Source organism: Labrus mixtus, chromosome 8, assembly GCF_963584025.1.
Source record: "Labrus mixtus chromosome 8, fLabMix1.1, whole genome shotgun sequence".
Classification (NCBI taxonomy): domain Eukaryota; kingdom Metazoa; phylum Chordata; class Actinopteri; order Labriformes; family Labridae; genus Labrus; species Labrus mixtus.
The window spans coordinates 8,502,434-8,522,426 of NC_083619.1; the positions used below are offsets into that span (position 1 = coordinate 8,502,434).

The 19,993-nt window shown below is 40.8% G+C and overlaps 1 protein-coding gene across 1 annotated transcript in view; it reads left to right on the plus strand.

Annotated features, from left to right (window-relative positions):
• col6a1 (collagen, type VI, alpha 1) overlaps positions 1–16,774 on the plus strand; it is a 28,528-nt gene extending 11,754 nt beyond the window's left edge. The window contains exons 21-35 of the mRNA XM_061044077.1: positions 6–68; positions 980–1,042; positions 1,388–1,438; positions 2,032–2,067; positions 2,302–2,364; positions 7,531–7,596; positions 9,455–9,490; positions 9,846–9,882; positions 10,118–10,126; positions 10,221–10,354; positions 11,993–12,099; positions 13,124–13,310; positions 13,403–13,574; positions 13,686–13,715; positions 14,385–16,774. Coding sequence (XP_060900060.1) covers positions 6–68; positions 980–1,042; positions 1,388–1,438; positions 2,032–2,067; positions 2,302–2,364; positions 7,531–7,596; positions 9,455–9,490; positions 9,846–9,882; positions 10,118–10,126; positions 10,221–10,354; positions 11,993–12,099; positions 13,124–13,310; positions 13,403–13,574; positions 13,686–13,715; positions 14,385–14,989 — 1,659 coding nt within the window. The 3' untranslated portion in view covers positions 14,990–16,774. The remainder of the gene's footprint in view (positions 1–5; positions 69–979; positions 1,043–1,387; positions 1,439–2,031; positions 2,068–2,301; positions 2,365–7,530; positions 7,597–9,454; positions 9,491–9,845; positions 9,883–10,117; positions 10,127–10,220; positions 10,355–11,992; positions 12,100–13,123; positions 13,311–13,402; positions 13,575–13,685; positions 13,716–14,384) is intronic.
• Positions 16,775–19,993: the final 3,219 nt, after the last annotated feature.

The following is a 19,993-nucleotide window of genomic DNA, read 5'->3' on the forward strand; positions in this document are numbered from 1 at the left end:
TTCAGGGCGAGCCTGGCAAATCAGGGGCTTCTGGCTACAGAGGAGACGAAGGCCCACTTGGACCAGAAGTGAGTCCAACAGCACACACGCGCACACACGCGCACACACACACACACACACACACACACACACACACACACACACACACGGATTATTAATTAAGGTACACATGTTTAACATAAAAATAACTAAAACAGCTCTCTTCCAAAGTTACAAAGACTTTGGGTTTTTCACAACCGTTTTTTTTAATTTTATTTTTTTTCCGACCTCGTCTCGCCTGCTTCAAGTGGGCGGGGCTTAGTCTGAATGTGATGATGTCACAAACTTCTGTGCACCAATAAGGATTAAGCAATCAGGATCTAATGACAGCCACAGTGTTACTTGTCCCGTTAATCCAATCTGACCACACCCATACAGTCCTGATGAAATAGATTAAAGGCTTTATAAATAAACAAATCTTATTAACTGATATGAGTGCTTAACGTAACAAAGAACTAACCTATACAATCACTTATGCTTAGTTTATTGTGTAAAACTTTGAAGAAAACCAACTCAAGATGTTTCTCCTTGCTGTGATTGGTTCTTATTGAAAAATATTTAAAAAAAGGTTTGAAGCCATTTTTTTCAGTTTTTGAAGGCTGATTTTCTCGTAGCTGTATCTTTAATGAGACTTGTTTTACCCTCAAATAAAGCCCATAAAACTATCGTCAGAAACTGTGTTGTCATCAATCATGTACACTGCAACTATTTTCAAGTGATCTTTTTTGTTATTGGACACGTTTTATCTCACAATCGCTGCAATTAGTGCAGCAACTGACTGTTACATAACTTCAAAGTGTCTGTGAAACATGAGGACTGCTTTGTTCCCACGCATACACAGGAAACACACAAGTGTCTTGACAGAATCCAAATGTTGCAGCAAACACATGCCATGTCACATTTCACATGTTTTTAATCGGATGGTTCTTTAATCTTGCAGGGACCCAAAGGACCGAGAGGAATCAAAGGAGCTCCAGGAGACAGAGGCCAGATGGGGGAGAGGGTGAGTGTGTGAGACAGAGAGGGGGAGACAGATGTGTGCCATCCATCATATTCCCTGCCATGTGCAAGTGTGTGTGTGTGTGTGTGTGTGTGTGTGTGTGTGTGTGTGTGTGTGTGTGTGTGTGTGTGTGTGTGTGTGTGTGTGTGTGTGTGTGTGTGTGTGTGTGTGTGTGTGTGTGTGTGTGTGTGTGTGTGTGTGTGTGTGTGTGTGTGTGTGTGTGTGTGTGTGTGTGTGTGTGTGTGTGTGTGTGTCGTGCGTGCGTGCGTGCGTGCGTGTCTGGGTGTGTGTGTGTGCATGTGTGTGTTTGTGAAGGGATCTTTAATTGTATTTCTTTGTTGATTTCAGGGAGAAGATGGTGTACCAGGAAACGGCACTGCAGGTTGTCCAGGTTTTCAGGTATGTGTGTTTACCCCTAGAACTCTGCAAAAGTCCATCAGTTCCTTTATTGGTATTTTAACTGATTGTGATGTCATGTCTCTGAGCATCTCTTCAAATATTTCATTGGCCTTCAGTATTTACAACTCAGACCAAATGGATAAGTCATAGTATTTGATTCAAACTTTTTGAATTGTGACATTAATGTGAAAATCTGTGAATGTTTTCCTTTAATATTTTTCCATATCTTCCTTTAATTTGTGAAAGATTATGGTTGTGTACCTTTTGTAAGTTCTTCTTTGGTTATAATGGTTTTCAACAGAATCATGAAAAACACACAATCAAAGAAAGCAGCTTGCTGCCGCATTGTAAACCCACTGAACAGTGCCAATGTAATGTAGATGATGGCATGAAAGATGACTTCTCTTTTGACTTGATGAAGAATAAAGACTCTTGCTATAACAGTCTTTATGTTGGAGACATTTAAAAGCTATCATGTTAGAGCATGATCTTCTGAAGGCGCCAGCAGGAGGTCCATTTTCTAAGAGTGAACAGGAGTCCATGCAGATCATACTCTGTGTTCAATTCTGAACATTCATGTCTTTTTTGTTAAGGGTTACCCCGGGTCTCGTGGAGACGCTGGTGAGCCGGTAAGTTATTTTTCCAACTCCTTTTAAGAACTTAGAGGCGGAATATGTAAGTTAGAGCGTCTCATTGGTTAGTTATAGATAACTTGGAAGTTTACTGAATTACAGATTGACATATATCAAGCACACTGTATTAGGTTATTAGTGTGTGGATTTAAACATCTGTGTTTGAAGTGCATGACAACCGATCATAATCAATTACCATGCTCATTAGTCATCTCACCCTGTGACCTTCAGGGCAGTAAGGGAACCCCTGGACCCAAAGGAGACGACGGAGAGCCCGGAGATCCAGGCCCTGATGTGAGTCTGTTAGTCTTCTCTCTTGATCTCGTTTTTTATCTTCCCTCGTTTCTGGCAGAAGGCAGCGACAGGATGTGAGTCATATTTCTTGGTTTATGGGCACATTTAGATATTTATCTTTTATTGCACTTCTTGCAGTATTTAATAATAGGTTTCTTCTTTTTAATTTCTGTCTTTCATTTAGTTTTTTGTATCAGACCCGCACATTCTTCACTGTTGTTTGTCTCAGTCCATCCATCTTACTCTCACACTCTCCTTCTGTTCTGCAGCTGGAAATGCTTTCTGGTGTGTGTGTGTGTGTGTGTGTGTGTGTGTTTCATTGGGGAAGAGGGCTTTGAGCTGATGCAGCTGTGTATATGTCGTTGTCAAGGATACCAGGAAATGAACAGAAACGATGGAGGGGACTGCATTACTCTTTTGCAGTGTGAGCGAGTCTGTTTGCATTTGAGCGTGTGTGTGTGTGTGTGTGTGTGTGTGTGTGTGTGTGTGTGTGTGTGTGTGTGTGTGTGTGTGTGTGTGTGTGTGTGTGTGTGTGTGTGTGTGTGTGTGTGTGTGTGTGTGTGTGTGTGTGTGTGTGTGTTGATTGTGGACACCATGCGTGTGTAACCAGCCGTGTCCATATAGCATGTCAGTCTTCCGATTTTAAGCCCGGGGTCAACCTGGTCGTGTTTAGGTTAAAATGACAGCATTTCCAGGGTTCTGAGTTTGGTGCCGTAAACATTTCTGCACATGTTTGTACTTTTCTCTCATCCGTTCATCAAAGAATGCTGACCTCTCTTTTTTCAAAGAGCAGTCACACTCTGTAAGCCTTAACTTTACTGTGTCAGATCAGTTAACCACTCGTAAAGACTCTGTGGCACAGAGAAGGATTAGAGTCATTCACCACCGTTGCCCAAATGCTTATTTTCTCAGTTGTATCATTTTTGTGTGCAGCATTTTGCAGGAAAAATCCCTTAACCTCACTAAATGATTCTTAAAGACCACACACCTAAGCCTGATTGTAAAGCACCCGAACCACCCACTCAAATCACGCACGCCAAATGAGTCAGTTTAGAGGAAACCATCTTGGAATAACGGTGTAAACGCTACTGGTGGTTTTTGCTCCATTTCATTTTTTCTGGACTGATTTTCTAACTGAAATATAAACAAGCAAAGCCATGCATCAACCAGCCTACAAGAATGTGGTTGTCTTTGGAAAGTAGCGGTCAAAAAGTCAAATAAATGAGCCAAAACCAAGCCCATGGAAGTGGGCGTGGCTTTAAAGCAAATGTGACATGGTGGGCAAACGGTGTGATTACGTCTTCTGGATCAGTTATTTGCCAAAAATAACTTTTCCCATCCACCTACAGTGACAAAGAGATGTTTATTCATACTCATAGTATACACTAACTTTCAGAGAAAAAACATTTAAAAAGCCTTTTATCGATCATTAAGGTCTTTAGTTCTAACATTTACTTAATTTAGGAATAATGCGTCAGAGACACAGAAGGGAGTTTAATAAAAGTCTGTTAAGTTTGTTCTAGCGTCCCATGATTCAGAGCTTTGACTGAATCATGAACTATGGTGACTTGAAGACATTAAACTGAGCTCTCACTGGATGCTTTTAAAGGCATCATGACTTGGCAACAGGTACACCTGACTTTAGATGTTCTGCCTAATCTTTGACACACAGTAATATCAAACATGTTTGATATAAAGATTTTACGACCTTAGAAAGAGTAAATCCAGCACACTGCGTTGGTTTTTAATAAATGGTAATGCTGAGCAAGAGTAGTGTTTGGGATTTTCTCTTTTCAAGGTCCTAGCTTTACGTCCTACTTCATGAGATATTGGATGTGTGAACACCGGTTTAAAGTATTTTAGAGCTCCTATGAGGAGTTTTTAGCTGGTAATGAAAAAGACTGAAAATAATATTGATCCCTCTGTATGACCTACAAACTCAATCAAGACCATCAACGTAAAGATCGATAGCTGTCAGGCGAGCTGTCAAGTGATTAACAGCACACCACAGAAACTGTGAAGATTCTCAATGAGTGAAGTGATTGACTGTTAAAAATAAATCCGGATGAGATTTTTTTGTAGAAAACACTACTTAGGCATGTACAGGACAAGATCAGCATGGAGATAGGAAGTACTGCTTTGTCCACAAGGGGCGCCAAAATCAACATTGAACAAAAGTTCCTCTCAGGAGCTTTAAGAGGGAGAGTAATAAGTGAGAGAAGAAGAGAAGGAGTTTGAGCATTCAAAACATTTTAGCTCCTGAAGCTAACGTTAGCATTCATCCTGCAGCAGAAAGAACTGAACATGTACCATCTCACCTCAAGTCCATGAAGAAATGGAAACTTTACCGTAGTGACCTCGTTTGTACCCGTCTCTCATCCAGACCTGTTAAGCGTTCTGCTTTAATGTTCTCACTGCAGAGCTTTTTTTTTTTACAGCTGGTTGTTGTCTGTGTTTGTCTTGTTGTTTACATTTGCTGATCACGTGAGATCATACAAGAAAACGTGAGGCGGTACAACAATCATATTAATATCCTGTGTTGAGCCTTTTCTTCATTATATTATAATATATGTGTGTGCTTTGTGTTTGCAATTACAAAAATAAACTGTGAAGTTCTTTTGATGTTAGTGATACAACTTACATTTTACACTGGTTAGGATTTAAACACTTTTGTTGACTGACCTGACCTTGGTCAAACATTTTGTGGAGGGGTTTCTCTGCTCCAAGCAACTTTCAAAAGAGTAATCAGGGTCCTGCCTCTTGGGCTAGTTTCGCTTAATATACTAATGACTAAAACGTACAAATATCCCCACAGTCTAGTATCATATGTAGCTAGCATCCCTTTAGCTTAGCTTAGCACAAAGCCTGAAATTTGGGAACCAACTAGACTTGTTGCTCTCCAAAATCTGAGTACAAGCGCCTCTCGACAATATCCCTATTTTTATTTTTTTCTACTTTTCATCAGTAGTATCACAGGTTTTTATGTTTATGTTTTTTTGTGCTTTTCTGGTCCACAAGAGCCCCCAACATAACCCCCATAAAGCAGCAGGTCATCGTCTTTACCTTTCAGTTTACGGTGCTGGAAGGCAGATTTTGTTATCTTTGGACAGAAACAGATTAGTTGTTCTCCACACCATGTGCTAAACTAAGCTAAGCTAAGCTAACCCGCTGCTGGCTGTAGCTTTGTTCTTTTGGTACAGAAGCCAAGGTTGTATGAATCTTTTTATCCAGCACTTGGCCAGTACGGAAATAAGCCTTTCCCCCCCAAAAAATGTATACCTCGTTCAGCCTTAAATAAAATATCCCCTACCTTCTCTCTGCAGCTTTCACATTGGTCAGTCTTTTATAAGATGTGTAATAAGATGCCATATTTGGTCCATCTCAATGGAAAAAGTGAATCTATCCACTTTTCTCCAGAGGAATGTGTCCATCCATTTCTCTGAACAGTCGTTTGTTTGTTCCCACAAGTTTGACATCCGGCTGTCACTGTTTGGGACATTACAGCAGGAGAAAAAGTCATCAGTTTGATTTCAGATTAAGAGACAAAAAACTGCCCGACAACATTTTCTGATCATCTTTTAGCCCTGTCTTTATCGTGATTGTCTTTGTGAGTTTGAGTTGTAATTTAAATTGTTTAAATATTTCCACACTGCACAGACATGTAGTTTGTTGCCTGCATTTCTCTGGCCAGAGGGGACAGGAGGTTATCGAGAGGGTGTGTCGGAGAAGATAAAGGTGGAGATGGACCTTTTGACTGTGTGTGTGTGTGTGTGTGTGTGTGTGTGTGTGTGTGTGTGTGTGTGTGTGTGTGTGTGTGTGTGTGTGTGTGTGTGTGTGGATGATATGGCTGTTGCTTTTTACATCAGGACGTTTGAAGTTGAGAATGTGCAGTAATTGGAAACATGTGTTTGTATTCTTATCAAAGGCTGTGTGTGTGTGTGTGTGTGTGTGTGTGTGTGTGTGTGTGTGTGTGTGTGTAAAGGCCAGGTGGTTGGCATTACCTCCTCTCTCTCTTGTATCTGTCCACTGTACGTACATAGATGTATCACACTCAGATCAAAGGGCTAAAAAAAAACCATACTTTCATGATCTTTGACTTTACAGTGTTTTAATCTGACCTTTGCCCTTTACTGAACTGAACACTTAAGACCATTGGGAACATTTAAAGATAACATACACCTTTTTAAGGATCAACGCAGCACATGAGTCCTTTTTGACTCAACACATTCAAAAAACATTTACATTTGTTCTTGGAGCATAAACAACACATTTGGCTTGCTATCCGCTCTCAGTTTGGTACTTTGCTGTAAATGTATAATTCTTTGCAGCTGTCTCACCAAAATGCCCACATCTCTTTGACTGTGGGAACATGAAACCTAAAGACAGGATAATTTTCCTAAATTGATTTACGGTGTTAAGCTCTTTATTCTCCACACTTCAACACTCTGCGTCACAATCTCACAGCGATCAGCCGGCCAGAGAGCAGCAGCTGGAGGGGCTTTAGCTGCTGCTCTCTGCAGACCTGTGTGGAAAAGATCTGACATGAACTCTGAGCCTTTTCCAGACTGACTGTTCATTTGGGAGGTATTTTGATAAGCTGATTTCTTTTAGAGAAATAGAGATAATGTGACTTAAACTGAAGCCTTTGTCATTGTAGAAGTTACTCACTGACGTATATGAAACCTGAACATTGTAAATGAAACAGAAGAACTTCAACTGGACTTAGTCAAAGTGGTTGAAGAGGTTTCACCTCTCGTTCGAAAGGCTTCTTCAGGTCTACACTGACGTGTGGAGTTATAATCATAAGCCTCAGTGGGTCATTACTACAGAAGATGTAGATGTACGGCTTTAAGCTGATGACACCCAGACTTACTTTGCTATTTTACCAGGTAGTCCCTGTTTTCCCCCGCTGTCTGCAACTTCTTCCATCTGGAAAAAAAAAAAATCTTAAGTCAACCACAGATCTGATGATACTACTATTCGAAGTCATCATATATGCCTTTACAAAATAATCAAATTGTATGGACACAAAAATGATTGTTCTGCACAGACTGTGACTGATACAAACCAGAACACAGTCAATATTGTAGTTGTGCATTTATTTAACAGGTGAGAGCCTCACTGAAAATCTTGTTTAATTTTCTCTAATTCTTTTTTTGTTTACAGAACAGTGAACCAGGACCTGCAGGAGCAAAAGGCGCCAAAGGTCACAGAGGGCCTGAGGGCAATCCGGTAAGAATACCAAGAAACCATGGCATGAGCTGAGTGTTGTAGGTTTGTCTGCGTGTGGATGCACGTTGAGACTGTGGGGGGACTGCTGTCCACACCTGCAGATAGCATCTCTCCCTTTAAATGTTTAACCTGTTCTCACATTTGAATGAAGTTTTGAGGTCATTTAACATCTTTTTCTGAAATAAATACAGTTGGAAATGGCCTATAGGTTGGTTTTAATAAACCTCAGATTAGCTCTATTACAAATTACATTTAAATTTTCATATTTGTACAGCTCCTGATTTAAATTTCAGTCTTAATAAAGTTTCTAAGGTGATGTGAAATGTCCACAGCTGAAGTGGAAAAAACAGAAACTTTATTGTTTTGAATTCTAACACAAACCTGAAGCCGCTATGTTCCTATAAAAGACTTTAGATTTTCTTTCATTTTTACGACCTAAATCACCCCTTAAAATGCCAGGCACCGTAGTTTACAGGGAAAAAACACATTTTTTGGAACTATTTTAATTTGCGGATTAATACACAATCTGTGCTGCAGCTGGTATTTACGGCACCAGGACTGTAAGCGTAAAACAAACTGCTGTGTCTGGGATCATGATAGTGAAGTATTATGTCACACTGTAGTGTACTTTCATAGCACACACACACACACACACACACACACACACACACACACACAAACTAATATCAGTGAATTACTCTTTATAACTTCACCAATCATATCTACTTGGCTTACAATTCTTGAATTATACAAAAAGAAGATGTATGTTCAAAGTAACAATTTGATGTAAGTGAAAAAAAATGTATGCAAAAAGCCCTCAAAGTTGGTTTTAATATAAGCCCCGCCTCTTACAGAGCAAACAGCCATTCACAGTTTAGGATTTTTGGGGTGGCACCTGGGGAGGCCCATGCCACACCCTGGACACCCCTCTGGACACGCCCCGGGGTTACAAAGTAGGACCAATCTACTATAATCTGGTGAAATATTGAAGAGAATATCATCAAACCTTTTATCAACTCAATCACAAATCGCTCCATCACTAAATACGACAGCGAACTGCATGCGAGGACATTTTGAAATATGTCTCAGTCTCGCTCACAGCGTGTAGGAAAGATCCAGCAATTCCCTTTCAACAACTGGCAAGTTAAACCTTGTGGTATTGGATCATGAGAAAAGATCAACGGATCTAAATATAACACTGTGCATGAATTCATGTTCTCAAACTGTAACCTTTCACACTTCCCCTCCTCTCTCTCTCTCCTCCCTTTCCTCCTCGTTCTCTTTGTGCCTCTCTTCTGGCTCGTGTCTCTGCTGCACATTTCTGTATGAACTGTTTGCATCATGTGTTTTCAGGACAGTTTCTCTCGACTACAATTAACTCTCTCTCCCTCTTTCTGTCTCTCTGTGTTTTCCTCTGCGCACACATGCGAGCTACGCTGGCGTCTTTGTCACAGAAAAGAATGCTCTTAAACTGAGTTTTAATGTCTGTTAAAACAAAACAGATGGTTTTCGTGCAGCCGAGAGGAAAAAAAAAACAGAATGCTGTGGCAATGAACTTCTGTAAGATTCACATGTTGTTGCAGAAAGACAGCGGCGCACAAATGTGTGGGTGTGGATGTGGGTTCAGTGACTGAGGGATTTTGGTTTGCAGTCAAAGGAGGAATGGTTTTCCAAAGAAATTACTTTTTTTTTTATTCAAGCTGAAAACATTCTTCCAGGACTAGCTCTCTCATCCTGAAGTCAGACCAGATACTCTTTTATGAGGCCTTCCTTTAAACAGATAAACACATAAATCAGGGGGAAGAATCTCTCAGTCCCCTTATCTTTTTTTTCTCACTCATTCTCCTTCTCTCTGCAGGGACCTTCTGGGCCTCCTGGACCACCAGGAACTGATGTGAGTACACAAAAAAAATGCAATCAGTCCACTTAATCAGGACCTTCGCCCTCTTCTATGTTGCTAAAAACCACCGACTTATCTCCCTCCCTGAGGCTGTGCTAGTTTTGTCTCTAAACCTGATACCGTGCGTTCACTACAAAGACACACATCTAATTTCCTGCGCACAAAAAATGCAGCCTTTCAGCGAGCAGAGCTCTGAGCGAAACATCGCAGTTATCAAGTTTTATTTTTTATTTTTAGAGCAGCTTGAAACAGTCATCGACCTGGCTGTGCGTGTTGTCTTTAAAAGTTATGTAACATGATTTAACAGTGTATTGCCATACTGTAACGCATACTCCACCTCTCGCTTCAGGAATGTGAAATTCTGGATATCATCATGAAGCTCTGCTGTAAGTGAAACTCTATGCACACGTCAATGCACCCTCACTAAAATGAAGCCACATGTACCCCACACTAAACACTTTGACCTGTTCAACCCAGTCTCTGATTAGCCAAACATGCAACCCAAACCTGGCGGATGTGAAGGTTGTACAGGTTATGTCGTGTTACGTTTGGTTCTTTTCAGTCAATTAACTTTGATTTGTGTTTTTTTTCCCCCTCAATCCACTTTGAATCCCTTCTCAGCTTGTTGTGGTAAGTTTGTGCTGAATTTTAAACTCATTCATCATCATTATTGTTTCGCCTGCTTTGTAACATTCCTTGTGTGTTTTGTTTTTTGTGTTACCAGAGTGTAAGTGTGCGTCTCTGGACCTGGCCTTCATTGTGGACAGCTCAGAGAGTATCGGCTCCACTAACTTTGCACTCGCCAAAGACTTCATCATCACAGTCGTCGACAGACTGATCAGAGACCAGCAGGTCAAGGTAGAGTCCCTCTCTCAAATGATGTCATGTACAGAGGCTATCATCTCCCAAGCGGGTGGCCAGGGTTCAAATCCAACCTGTGGTCCCCCCCCCTCCCCCCCCCCCCCACTCTCTCTCTGTGTACTCTATCCTCTGTCCCATCAAATAAAGGCATTATTGCTCCAAACGTATATCTTTAAACAAAGTCTATATCTGTTTAAAGTTGATCCTTTCCAGCTTTTTTGTTGAAAAAACAACAACAGTGAGCTGAATTATCTGATCCTAGATAGCGAAAAGGAAATTCCCAAATCCAGATAATTCTTTTCAAGATTAAAACTGTTCAACATCCGTGCCCGGGGTTTAGGATTTCAGTGTTTCCCATTAATTAACTAGACTGTGGCGCCCCGCCATCTGTCGCACCATAGTCTAATTTGCCATGCTAGTGTCAGGGAATTATTATCAACTATAAGAACTTTTTTTTTTCGAAGTAAATTTAAAGTACAGTTTACCCCGTTAAATGTGATGTGTGGCTGCAGTAGCCTACACCGGAATGTGTGATTGTTTTTATGTCCGTTCCCTAAAACGGTCCGTACCTTGTTTACCTCCTGCAGAGTGTTACAACTCACAGCCGTTCGAAGCTTTTCAATGGGAGTTTTTAAACACAATCAAAGACGTTTGATCACCCTGTCAAACAAAGCAGCATAACTATTTGTAAACCTAGATATCGAAATTCTAGCTGAAAATTATTTTTGAACCTGCAAAACAACTTATGAAAGAGCGGAACAAATCCATTTCGCCTAAAGACGCTCCGCAGCTCCGCAAACGGGTCATAAACCACGTCTGAACGTTTTGATTTTGAAATGTTCTTAAATCGTTTAAGCTGCTGTTAATACTCTAAATATTTATAATACTGAACAGTACAATTAATTTATAAAATATGCTTTTGTGCAGCAAACTGTATGACGTCATCAAATAGAAGCATGTTGTGGAGATGTGATCCAAATTTGGACAAGAGGCTGGAAAGGAGCGATAATAACTGAAAGAGGAGTAGGAACAGTATGCCTGCTTGAGGGTCTCAATGGGCCAAGCCTAAAGCCATTTAACTCCCATGGGCATTGGATTTTATTTATATTATAGAACAAAGTTTTTGATACATTTAACCTCTTAATTTTGCACAAAATAGATGCATTTAACTTTAAAATGTACACATTTTTCTCCCGGGGTACATGCCCCCGGACCCCCCTAGAGGGTTCGGATTCCCCCACCATAGTCTCATGAAATCCTGTGGGAAACACTGGATTTGATCAAACTGTATTTCAAATTCATTTATCTTCAACAATATCCCATATTTAACCTCTGAGGATTGTGTTGTTTATTTAAAATTATCCCAAAAGTGTGGCAAAAAGTGTTTTCTGCGATGTTAGGAAATGCAGCTATGAGAAAAGACCTCAAAATAGTAAGTGTCGACGGGAGATTCTGTCTTTTGGTTTTGGAACGTGTTTTTATGTCTCTCCAGTGACTCTTCTCTTCCAGTTCGGATATAATTAGTCAGGATGGGTGGGACGCAGAAATGTTGACGGAGAAAAAACATGCTTGTAGACATAACACACACACACAGACCAAAACACACGGTCACCATGCAATGCTTTTTCTTTCCAGTTTGCCGCCAATGAGTCCAAGGTGAGTGTGGTCCAGTACAGTGGATCCCAAGCGCAGGAAGTGGTCCAGCTGGGCAGCACGGTGAACACCCTCACCGACTTCAAACAGTGAGTTCACGTGCCTTCAAACAACCAGCCAGGCTTGTTCTCTAACTGTACTGTACCACTGCTACAGAGGTTTCACTTCAGGGCTTCGTTTTCAAGTTACAAATGTTCTCTTTGTCTTAACTTTTCATCAGCCTAACAACATTTGAAGGAAGTCTGCAATGTTTTAGTAATACATTCAGATTCAAAAATAAAGATGAGAGCATTACTCTTTAAATAACTTAAGACAGATTGGTTTCAATGATGTTGGATCCTACAGCAGCAACCGTAGAAAAACATTCACTCATTCAGATATGTCGTCTAAACGCAGAACTTTTTTGGAACGAAAGATGAATCTTAAAGTTCCCATGAAACCTCCATGTTTTATTTTGTGTGTTTGATCTGTGTACAAACAAAAATGATAAAAGTGACTGTGCTGTTAGGAGGAAGTAATCATACATCTATTTATACTGAAGTGAAGATTGAACCTTACCCAGTTATCTGGAGTTTCAGATTGATGCATTCAGATCTTGATCCATACTGAAGCCTGAATAATGTTGGAAAGTTTTTGCTCCTTCTTCAAAATTGATCTACAGCCAACATGTGGGAATGAGTCATAGACACGGCCTGGTTACAATACAAACACACTGCAGGTTTTTGTCATGGCTGAAAAACCACCAAACTGTGGATGAAGGCTGAAATAGAGACAGAAAGAAGGCTTTGTTTGGATGTTTCCAAACACACTGATTCTATTTCTTCACCAACATTGATTTCCCTCACGGTTTAATAGATTATTTTTTTTAAATGAAGCAAGTCTCCAGTCTTTGCTGGAGTTTGACAGGGGCTAACCATTTCCCCCTGCTCACAGTCTTTGTGCTAAGCTAGGCTAAAACATAACCTACATTATGGAAGTTTAATGGATGATAAAAAAGATGATTTTCTTCAATACTTCATGGTTAAACAGTTTATTTTCGCATGTTCTGGCTTTTAATGTAAATGATTGATTTTTGATGATTCATGGTCAGTGTGTGTGTTTGTGTGTGTACAGGGCAGTGAAAGACTTGAACTGGTTGGCTGAGGCCACTTACACCGGCGAGGCTCTTGATTACGCTCTGAAAAACACGGTGAAGTTGATGACCCAGGAAAACCGCGTCGTTCTGGTTCTCACCGACGGACGCTCTGATATTACTAGGGACAGGATTCCCCTGAACGTGCTCTGTGGGAACAACGTCCGGGTGAGTAGAATACACATGGATAGACGCAGTAAATGCTCCTGCTAAACTAAAACCGATATACTAAACATAAGAACATCCCTCCTCCTCTTCAGGTGGGCGGTTTAGGAGTTAAAGACTACACAGGCCGTAATCCCAACCAGGAGCAGCTCGAGGACGTGATCTGTAAAAATGACCCAAAACCCGGCTTTTCTTTTGTCCTGGACAACTTTGCAGAGCTGCTCGATGACACTTTCCTGCAGAACCTCACAGAAAACATCTGTAAAGGTAAACATACAGGCATAAATGCAACAACATTGTGGGTAATTTAATGTGTCAAAGTTATCTTTTTAGAAACTGCAATGAAACTGACTTTACCTGTGTTGTTCTCTCGTTCAGATAAGAAGTGCCCGGACTACAAATGTCCCAGTAAGTCTGTTTTTCATCTTCAATAATAAGAACTATACATAGGGCTGTCCCCATACTAGTATCAGGATTGATACCAGTATTGGTATCGAACTCCAACACAGCCTAAAATGTGATTCTAGCCAGTCAGTCAGAAAATGCACTGATCTGATACCATAACCAAACAACCTCCAGAGAAATCAGCTGGTTAAGGGTTAATTACTGTCTTACAAGAACAAACAGCGTAGTGTTAGCAAAGAGTTTAATGTTAGTCAACGCTGTTTAATTTGAATCAAATACAATACAATAAACTTTATTGTCCCCGTAGGAAAAACTTGTCTTGAACTCCTCTGCTTCCACATTTAGTTTCCAACAGAAGTATTAATAAATAAATAAAAAATGACATACAGTATAGCATATTACCCATATTGTAAATGCTCTGCATTATATATAAAATCTGTTTTTTCCCGCACCATTATTACACATTTAGCTCCCCTTCTAAAATGATCTACATTCATTTGATCAAAGACTTTGGATACAGAGTTGAAAACTGTAAGCATCCCTTTGCTGTGAACTGGAAATGTTTAGATCCTTTTGAACAGTTTGGTGGTTGCTATCCGTCTTGTCTGTCATCTGTAGGATGAATGAAAACAGCTGGTGATCAGATTTATTATGTCTGTTTGTGTGTTGCAGTCAAGTTCTCCAGCGGTGCCGATGTCTTCATCATGATGGACAGCTCAGCCAGCGTGGGCCAAAAGAACTTTGAGATGAGCAAGACGTTTGTCCGTCGCTTGTCCGAGCGTTTCCTGATGGCCGAGAAAGACAGGGGAGCGACAGTCAGGGTGGGTCTGGGTCAGTACAGCCGAAGCGCCCGCGTTGAGCAGGCCTTGACCGCCAACCTGGAACTGTTGTCTAATAAAACCATGGAAGCTACCTTCCAGAACGACGGCACCAACATGTTAGAGGCCATGGAGCTCGGGATGAAGAATCTACGAGGCCGTGGGGACGCATCTGGAGGCGGGAAGAAGCTGGTGCTGTTTTCTGATGGCAGGTCTCAGGACATCACCCAGTCCTCGTTGGATGACCGTGTTAAAGAGTTGTCGAGCGCAGGGGTGGAGCTCTTTGTCATCGCCGTTGGCAGCCAAGTCAGTGAGGCCAACCTGCGCACCCTGGTGAGCAGGGGCCGTCCAGACGACATCACCTACGCCCAGCGCCACATGTTCCGTGTCCCAGACTACCCCTCTCTGCTCCGCGGGGTCTTCCACCAAACCGTCTCCCGCAGGGTTTCTTTGCCCTGAGCGCAGGGACTCCAACAATAGGACCAACACGCTTTAGATTTTTAGTCCCGTTATAAATATTCAGGCTCACTCATTTACAATACACTGTTTGAGTATTTTTTTTTAAGAAGAAATGTCACAAACGACAAATGATTGTGTGGCAGAAAAAATGGAAATGTCTATGAAATTCTTACTGGACTTTCTTACCCTGATCTTTGCCTCCAGGCAGACTATCTCAAGCAGGGATCATTAAAAGATAAACAGAGTGATGGTGCTAACCTAAACGACGCTTGAGTTTGGAGCTTGTTTTGACAGTTCACAGCTGGAAGGAATGGCTGCCTGCAGGGCAATGCTCAGGGTGAAAAAGTCCCACATCAGAAGAGGTTGTTTCAGTCATGGAGAGCTGTCAGTATTGGCCACAAATAAATTCTCCCTTTTTTAATGGGGCTGGTTTCTTCTCAGGTATTCTGCATCCCTGTTTCCCTTTGAGCCAGTCTAACCCGCACTTTGAGTTACTTTAAGTTCAACTAGTCTGGGTTCAAAATGGCTCATCAGGGCTAATCCCTGGTGTCTCTCCAGGACTGAAGCTCCTACTATTTGAAGGATTTGTGTTTAGGATTTAATGTGGACTCATTTATGTAGCTCTTACCACTCTTTCAAGTGGTGTCAGGTTTTGGGTGTCTCAGTTTTACTTATTAACAACAAAAGTTACCCTAACCCATATGTGAATCACAAACACACAAAGTGTTTGACGCTGGACCAAAATGATTGTTAATCTGATAACTGTTTGTTTTAGGTTTTGTCCTCGTAAAGATAATTTAAAAGGTCAGTAAAACTTGGCGAAAACCTCAAACCCGACATCCCTTGAAAGTTTTATGCGATCATCAAACCAACAGCGAAAACAGGACATGACATCAGGCAGACTCAAACAAACCCGTCTGATCTTCACCTGGTACTAATGAGGACCCGCCAGCTGGACTCAATATGTGTAATTCTGTCTGTGTGTGTGTCTATCTGTGTGTGTGTGTGTGTGTGTGTGTGTGTGTGTGTGTGTGTGTGTGTGTGTGTGTGTGTGTGTGTGTGTGTGTGTGTCAGCACCTGTGTGTTCATCACATACATGTATACGTGTGTTTGGAGGTGATTTTTTTTTACGTGTGGCCTGGGGTGATTGTCCCATAAACAGTTGTGCTGGGGTCACTGGTTCACATGACAGAATGACAGAAACCTGCTCTTTATTGTCTGTGCAGCAAGGGGCCTCTGTCAAACACTCACACAGACAGACAGACAGACACACACACAGACACACAGACAGACAGACAGACAGACAGACACACACACACACACACACACACACACACAGACACACAGACAGACAGACAGACACACACACACACACACACACAGACACACACAGACACACACAGACAGACAGACACACACACACACACACACACACACAGACACACACCTTTGTATTTCCTTAGTGAGGTAGGAAAACATCTGCTATGGTTAAAGGCTACAAAAGACACTAATAGGTCTCATAGCATGATTCCCTCATATTCACACACACACACACAGACACAAAACAATGTAAACAAATATTACACACTTTAAGATCCATGGATTGTAAGTTCCACACCTTTAGTTTTAATGTTGTCAGTGTCCCAGAGTCACTGTATTGTTGTTATCTGTGGTGCTATTAGTCTCAGTGTATCAGCCATGTTTTAAAAGAAGATATTTTTACCTGAGGACTCAAACCTCAGTAGTGATGTAAGAGCTCCTTCAATAAAGGTTGCCCCACCAAAATGATTTGACTCGTGTTTGTCTACGGTGTTGAAAAATGAAGCCAATGTGGAAGTGCAAAAAAACTGCAGTTTCTCAAGTGTCCACTTGAGGCTGAATGAAAAAAGCCCCAGAAATCCTCAATTTAACAAACACCCTTTTTTACAGCAGAAATGTTCATTTGTGGTATCAACAGATCATTCTTTATTCGTAAACAATGTACAGCCCGGTTATATTTGATGAAGCTTAAGATTTATTCATAAATGTGCATAATTAGGGGTGTGGCTCTCTGCCATGTGACTTAAGTCCCACCTCAGCTCCTTTGTCTGCTACAAGATATATCAAAAGTTAGTTGGAGTCAGTATTTGCAATATGGCCATCGTTGGGCTTCAAAACATGTCTTCTAAAATAACACGGCAAACATCACTGAAACTACGTCCATGTTTTATAAAGTCTCTTTTGTCCAAACTCACAGATTTACAATACAGTACTTTAAGATGCATTTCATTGTTTGATGCATAAATACTCCTCTAATGGTCCTCTTTGAATTGCAGCTTACCAGGTGATTAAACATTAGAATACATTAACTCTTACCACATATAATAAGGCTAATTTAGTGATAGCAATAACGGCCTGGCACAAGGCAGGTCTCAAACTTTATGTTGACTTTTGTTATACTTTTCTTTAACTTGTATTGAAAAGAAAAAAATCGTGCACACTACTCTTGCTAAGGATCACCAATTTATTAGAAAAATCACAATGTTTCAGTCCCTCTGAACCTTTGTCAAGTGTGTTCACGCTTGTGATTTTTCTAATAAATTGATGATACTTAGCAAGAGTAGTGTGCAGGATTTGTTCTTTTCAAGTAATGGTTTGTCACCCTATACACACTTTCTTTATGAGATAGTTGAATGAATTAACGTCTTCTTAAAAAACATGACCATGTGTTAAAAGGTAATTAGAAAAAATATCATTCCATCACTCTAAACAGTCACTTGAATTGGTATGAATTACAGTTCCTGCAAAGTTTCAGTACTTCAGCTCTGTTGTTCTGAGTTGGTGGGATGCTAATGTTAGCATTAAGCTTGCAGCAACACTTTGGTGCCTCCTGATGTGCCCAACTTCCGAGCTGAAACAACATTTTATGACTTGAATATTTGTGAATCTTATGTGAACACTAAATGAACCCTACAAAGAATGTTTGTTGAATTTTATGACTAAGAACTAAGCTAGTTTCTCTTTGTGGGAAGCAAATACAGTAATAGTTATAACCTAACGCTAGCATACTAATAACAAGTCGGCTAAATAATCTGAAATATGTAAATTAATTGTAGAGAATTAATTTTAACACTTCTCTTTCATCATTCATCTGCTTAATATAGAAACGTGTCTACTGAGCAAGAACTGTGCTAAAATGTTTTGTTCCAACTGATGAGCCAGCCTTTGAGCTTTGTCGTCGGCTACTATGTTGGGGTTAGCATTTAGCTCCAGCACCTCTGTGCCAAAGTACAGTTACAAAACCCCAGAAAATCATGGTTGTCAAAAGTTGTGTATGTCCACAACCTTTGTACTCTCCCAACCATCTGACAGTTTGACAATGTTGTCATATCCCCTGATGGAACAAATTACTTGGTCACCACTTAAAAAGAAAATGATAACCGTCACAGAAAAGACATATTTTTTTTCTTTAACAAAAATGGATTCTATGTCATTATTTGGTCCAGCAGTGTGATAGTGTGACCTAACGACAATTCCAAAGAAGAACCCATTGTGTCAGCAAGTATGCTAAGATGCCCTTCAGCAACACATTTTCGCATTCGGCCTCATGACCTCAGGGAAAGTGGGGCTAAAAGAATTCCTAGGCATCAAAGGTCCCTGCAAACCTCTTTTTGTTGTAGTCTGAAAAACAGGATAAGCAGATTCCATATAGTCCAATGACAGACATTTGTTTAATTTTACATTTTGAATACTGAGAGAAATACTGATGTTGTCTATGATGTTTGATACTTCCTCCTGTGTCTCACTAATTTTTGGACGTCTGAAGCCTAAACTGTATTTATCAGCTATCACATACCGCAGAGTCCACACCCGTGTGTGTTTATGTGTGTGTTTTTGTTTGTGTGTTTGTTTGCTTGTGCATGGGTGTGCCCACATGCATGGTGATGCATGTTTTTATGCATGATTTACAGCATGCATGCATGTATTTCTGTTTGATTTGTGTGCATGTGGGAGCCTGTGTGTGCATTTGGGGACGGTTCCTCTGAAATTTGTCTTGGCTACTCTGAAGTTTTTCTTCCCGCTAATTTCCTCTTTCATTATGTTTTCTGAAGCCGATTGGACCTTCCACTACCATCTTACTCCCAGACTTCGGCACAACCCTTTTTCCACTGAAATTCACTGGTAGAGTGACGTAAGTTTTGCACATGGACTTGACCCTGAGCATGCATGATGTGTGCACGGCCATGTGTGTATGTGTGTGTGATGCACTGAGGTAACTACTCCCAGCTGCCATGTCTGAACAGAGAGCACATCTGGAGGGAAGGAGGGGGAAAGATTGCAAAAAGAAGCAAAGGAAAAGAGGAGTAACTTTTAGCTTATCATGAGTTAAATGTAATATCCTGTTTATTTCACTTTAAATATAGCATCACAGATTCAGGAGATGCACTAGGAAACATCTGGAATATATTCTTCATCTGATCTTTGCATGCCGCAGACTGCATGAACATGAATCTGCTCATCAATGTTTGGATTTGTGCATCTGTATTTGCATGCACATTGATTCTCTCCTTTGTTTCATCAGAAGCCTCTGTCCTTGTGCATGTTTGCATGTGAAGTGGTTGAGCCGATGCTTGCGTGGGATTTTTCTGTGTAACACTGAGAGAAAAGTTGCAGAGACGTTGGGAGACTTGAGCTGTTTATGGTTCTGGAACTGATTACTCAGAAATCCCCCCAGACTGAATTGCACTTTTAGTCCATGTGAAAGAAATAAAGAAAAAAATAAAGAGTGAAAAAGTGTGTGAGAGAGAACCAGAGAGAGAGCAGAGACTGGTTTACTCTTTTTGGGGAGGGAGGTCATTCCTATTCGTTGAGTCACACTTTTAAGAGAGACCAGAATCACTCCAACTCCATCTCCCCCACCTCCTCTTCACATCACATGCACACACACACACACACACACACACACAATGCTCCAGTCTTCTCCTCTTCTCTTTTTAAGGAAAAACCCATCCCAAGCCAAGACAG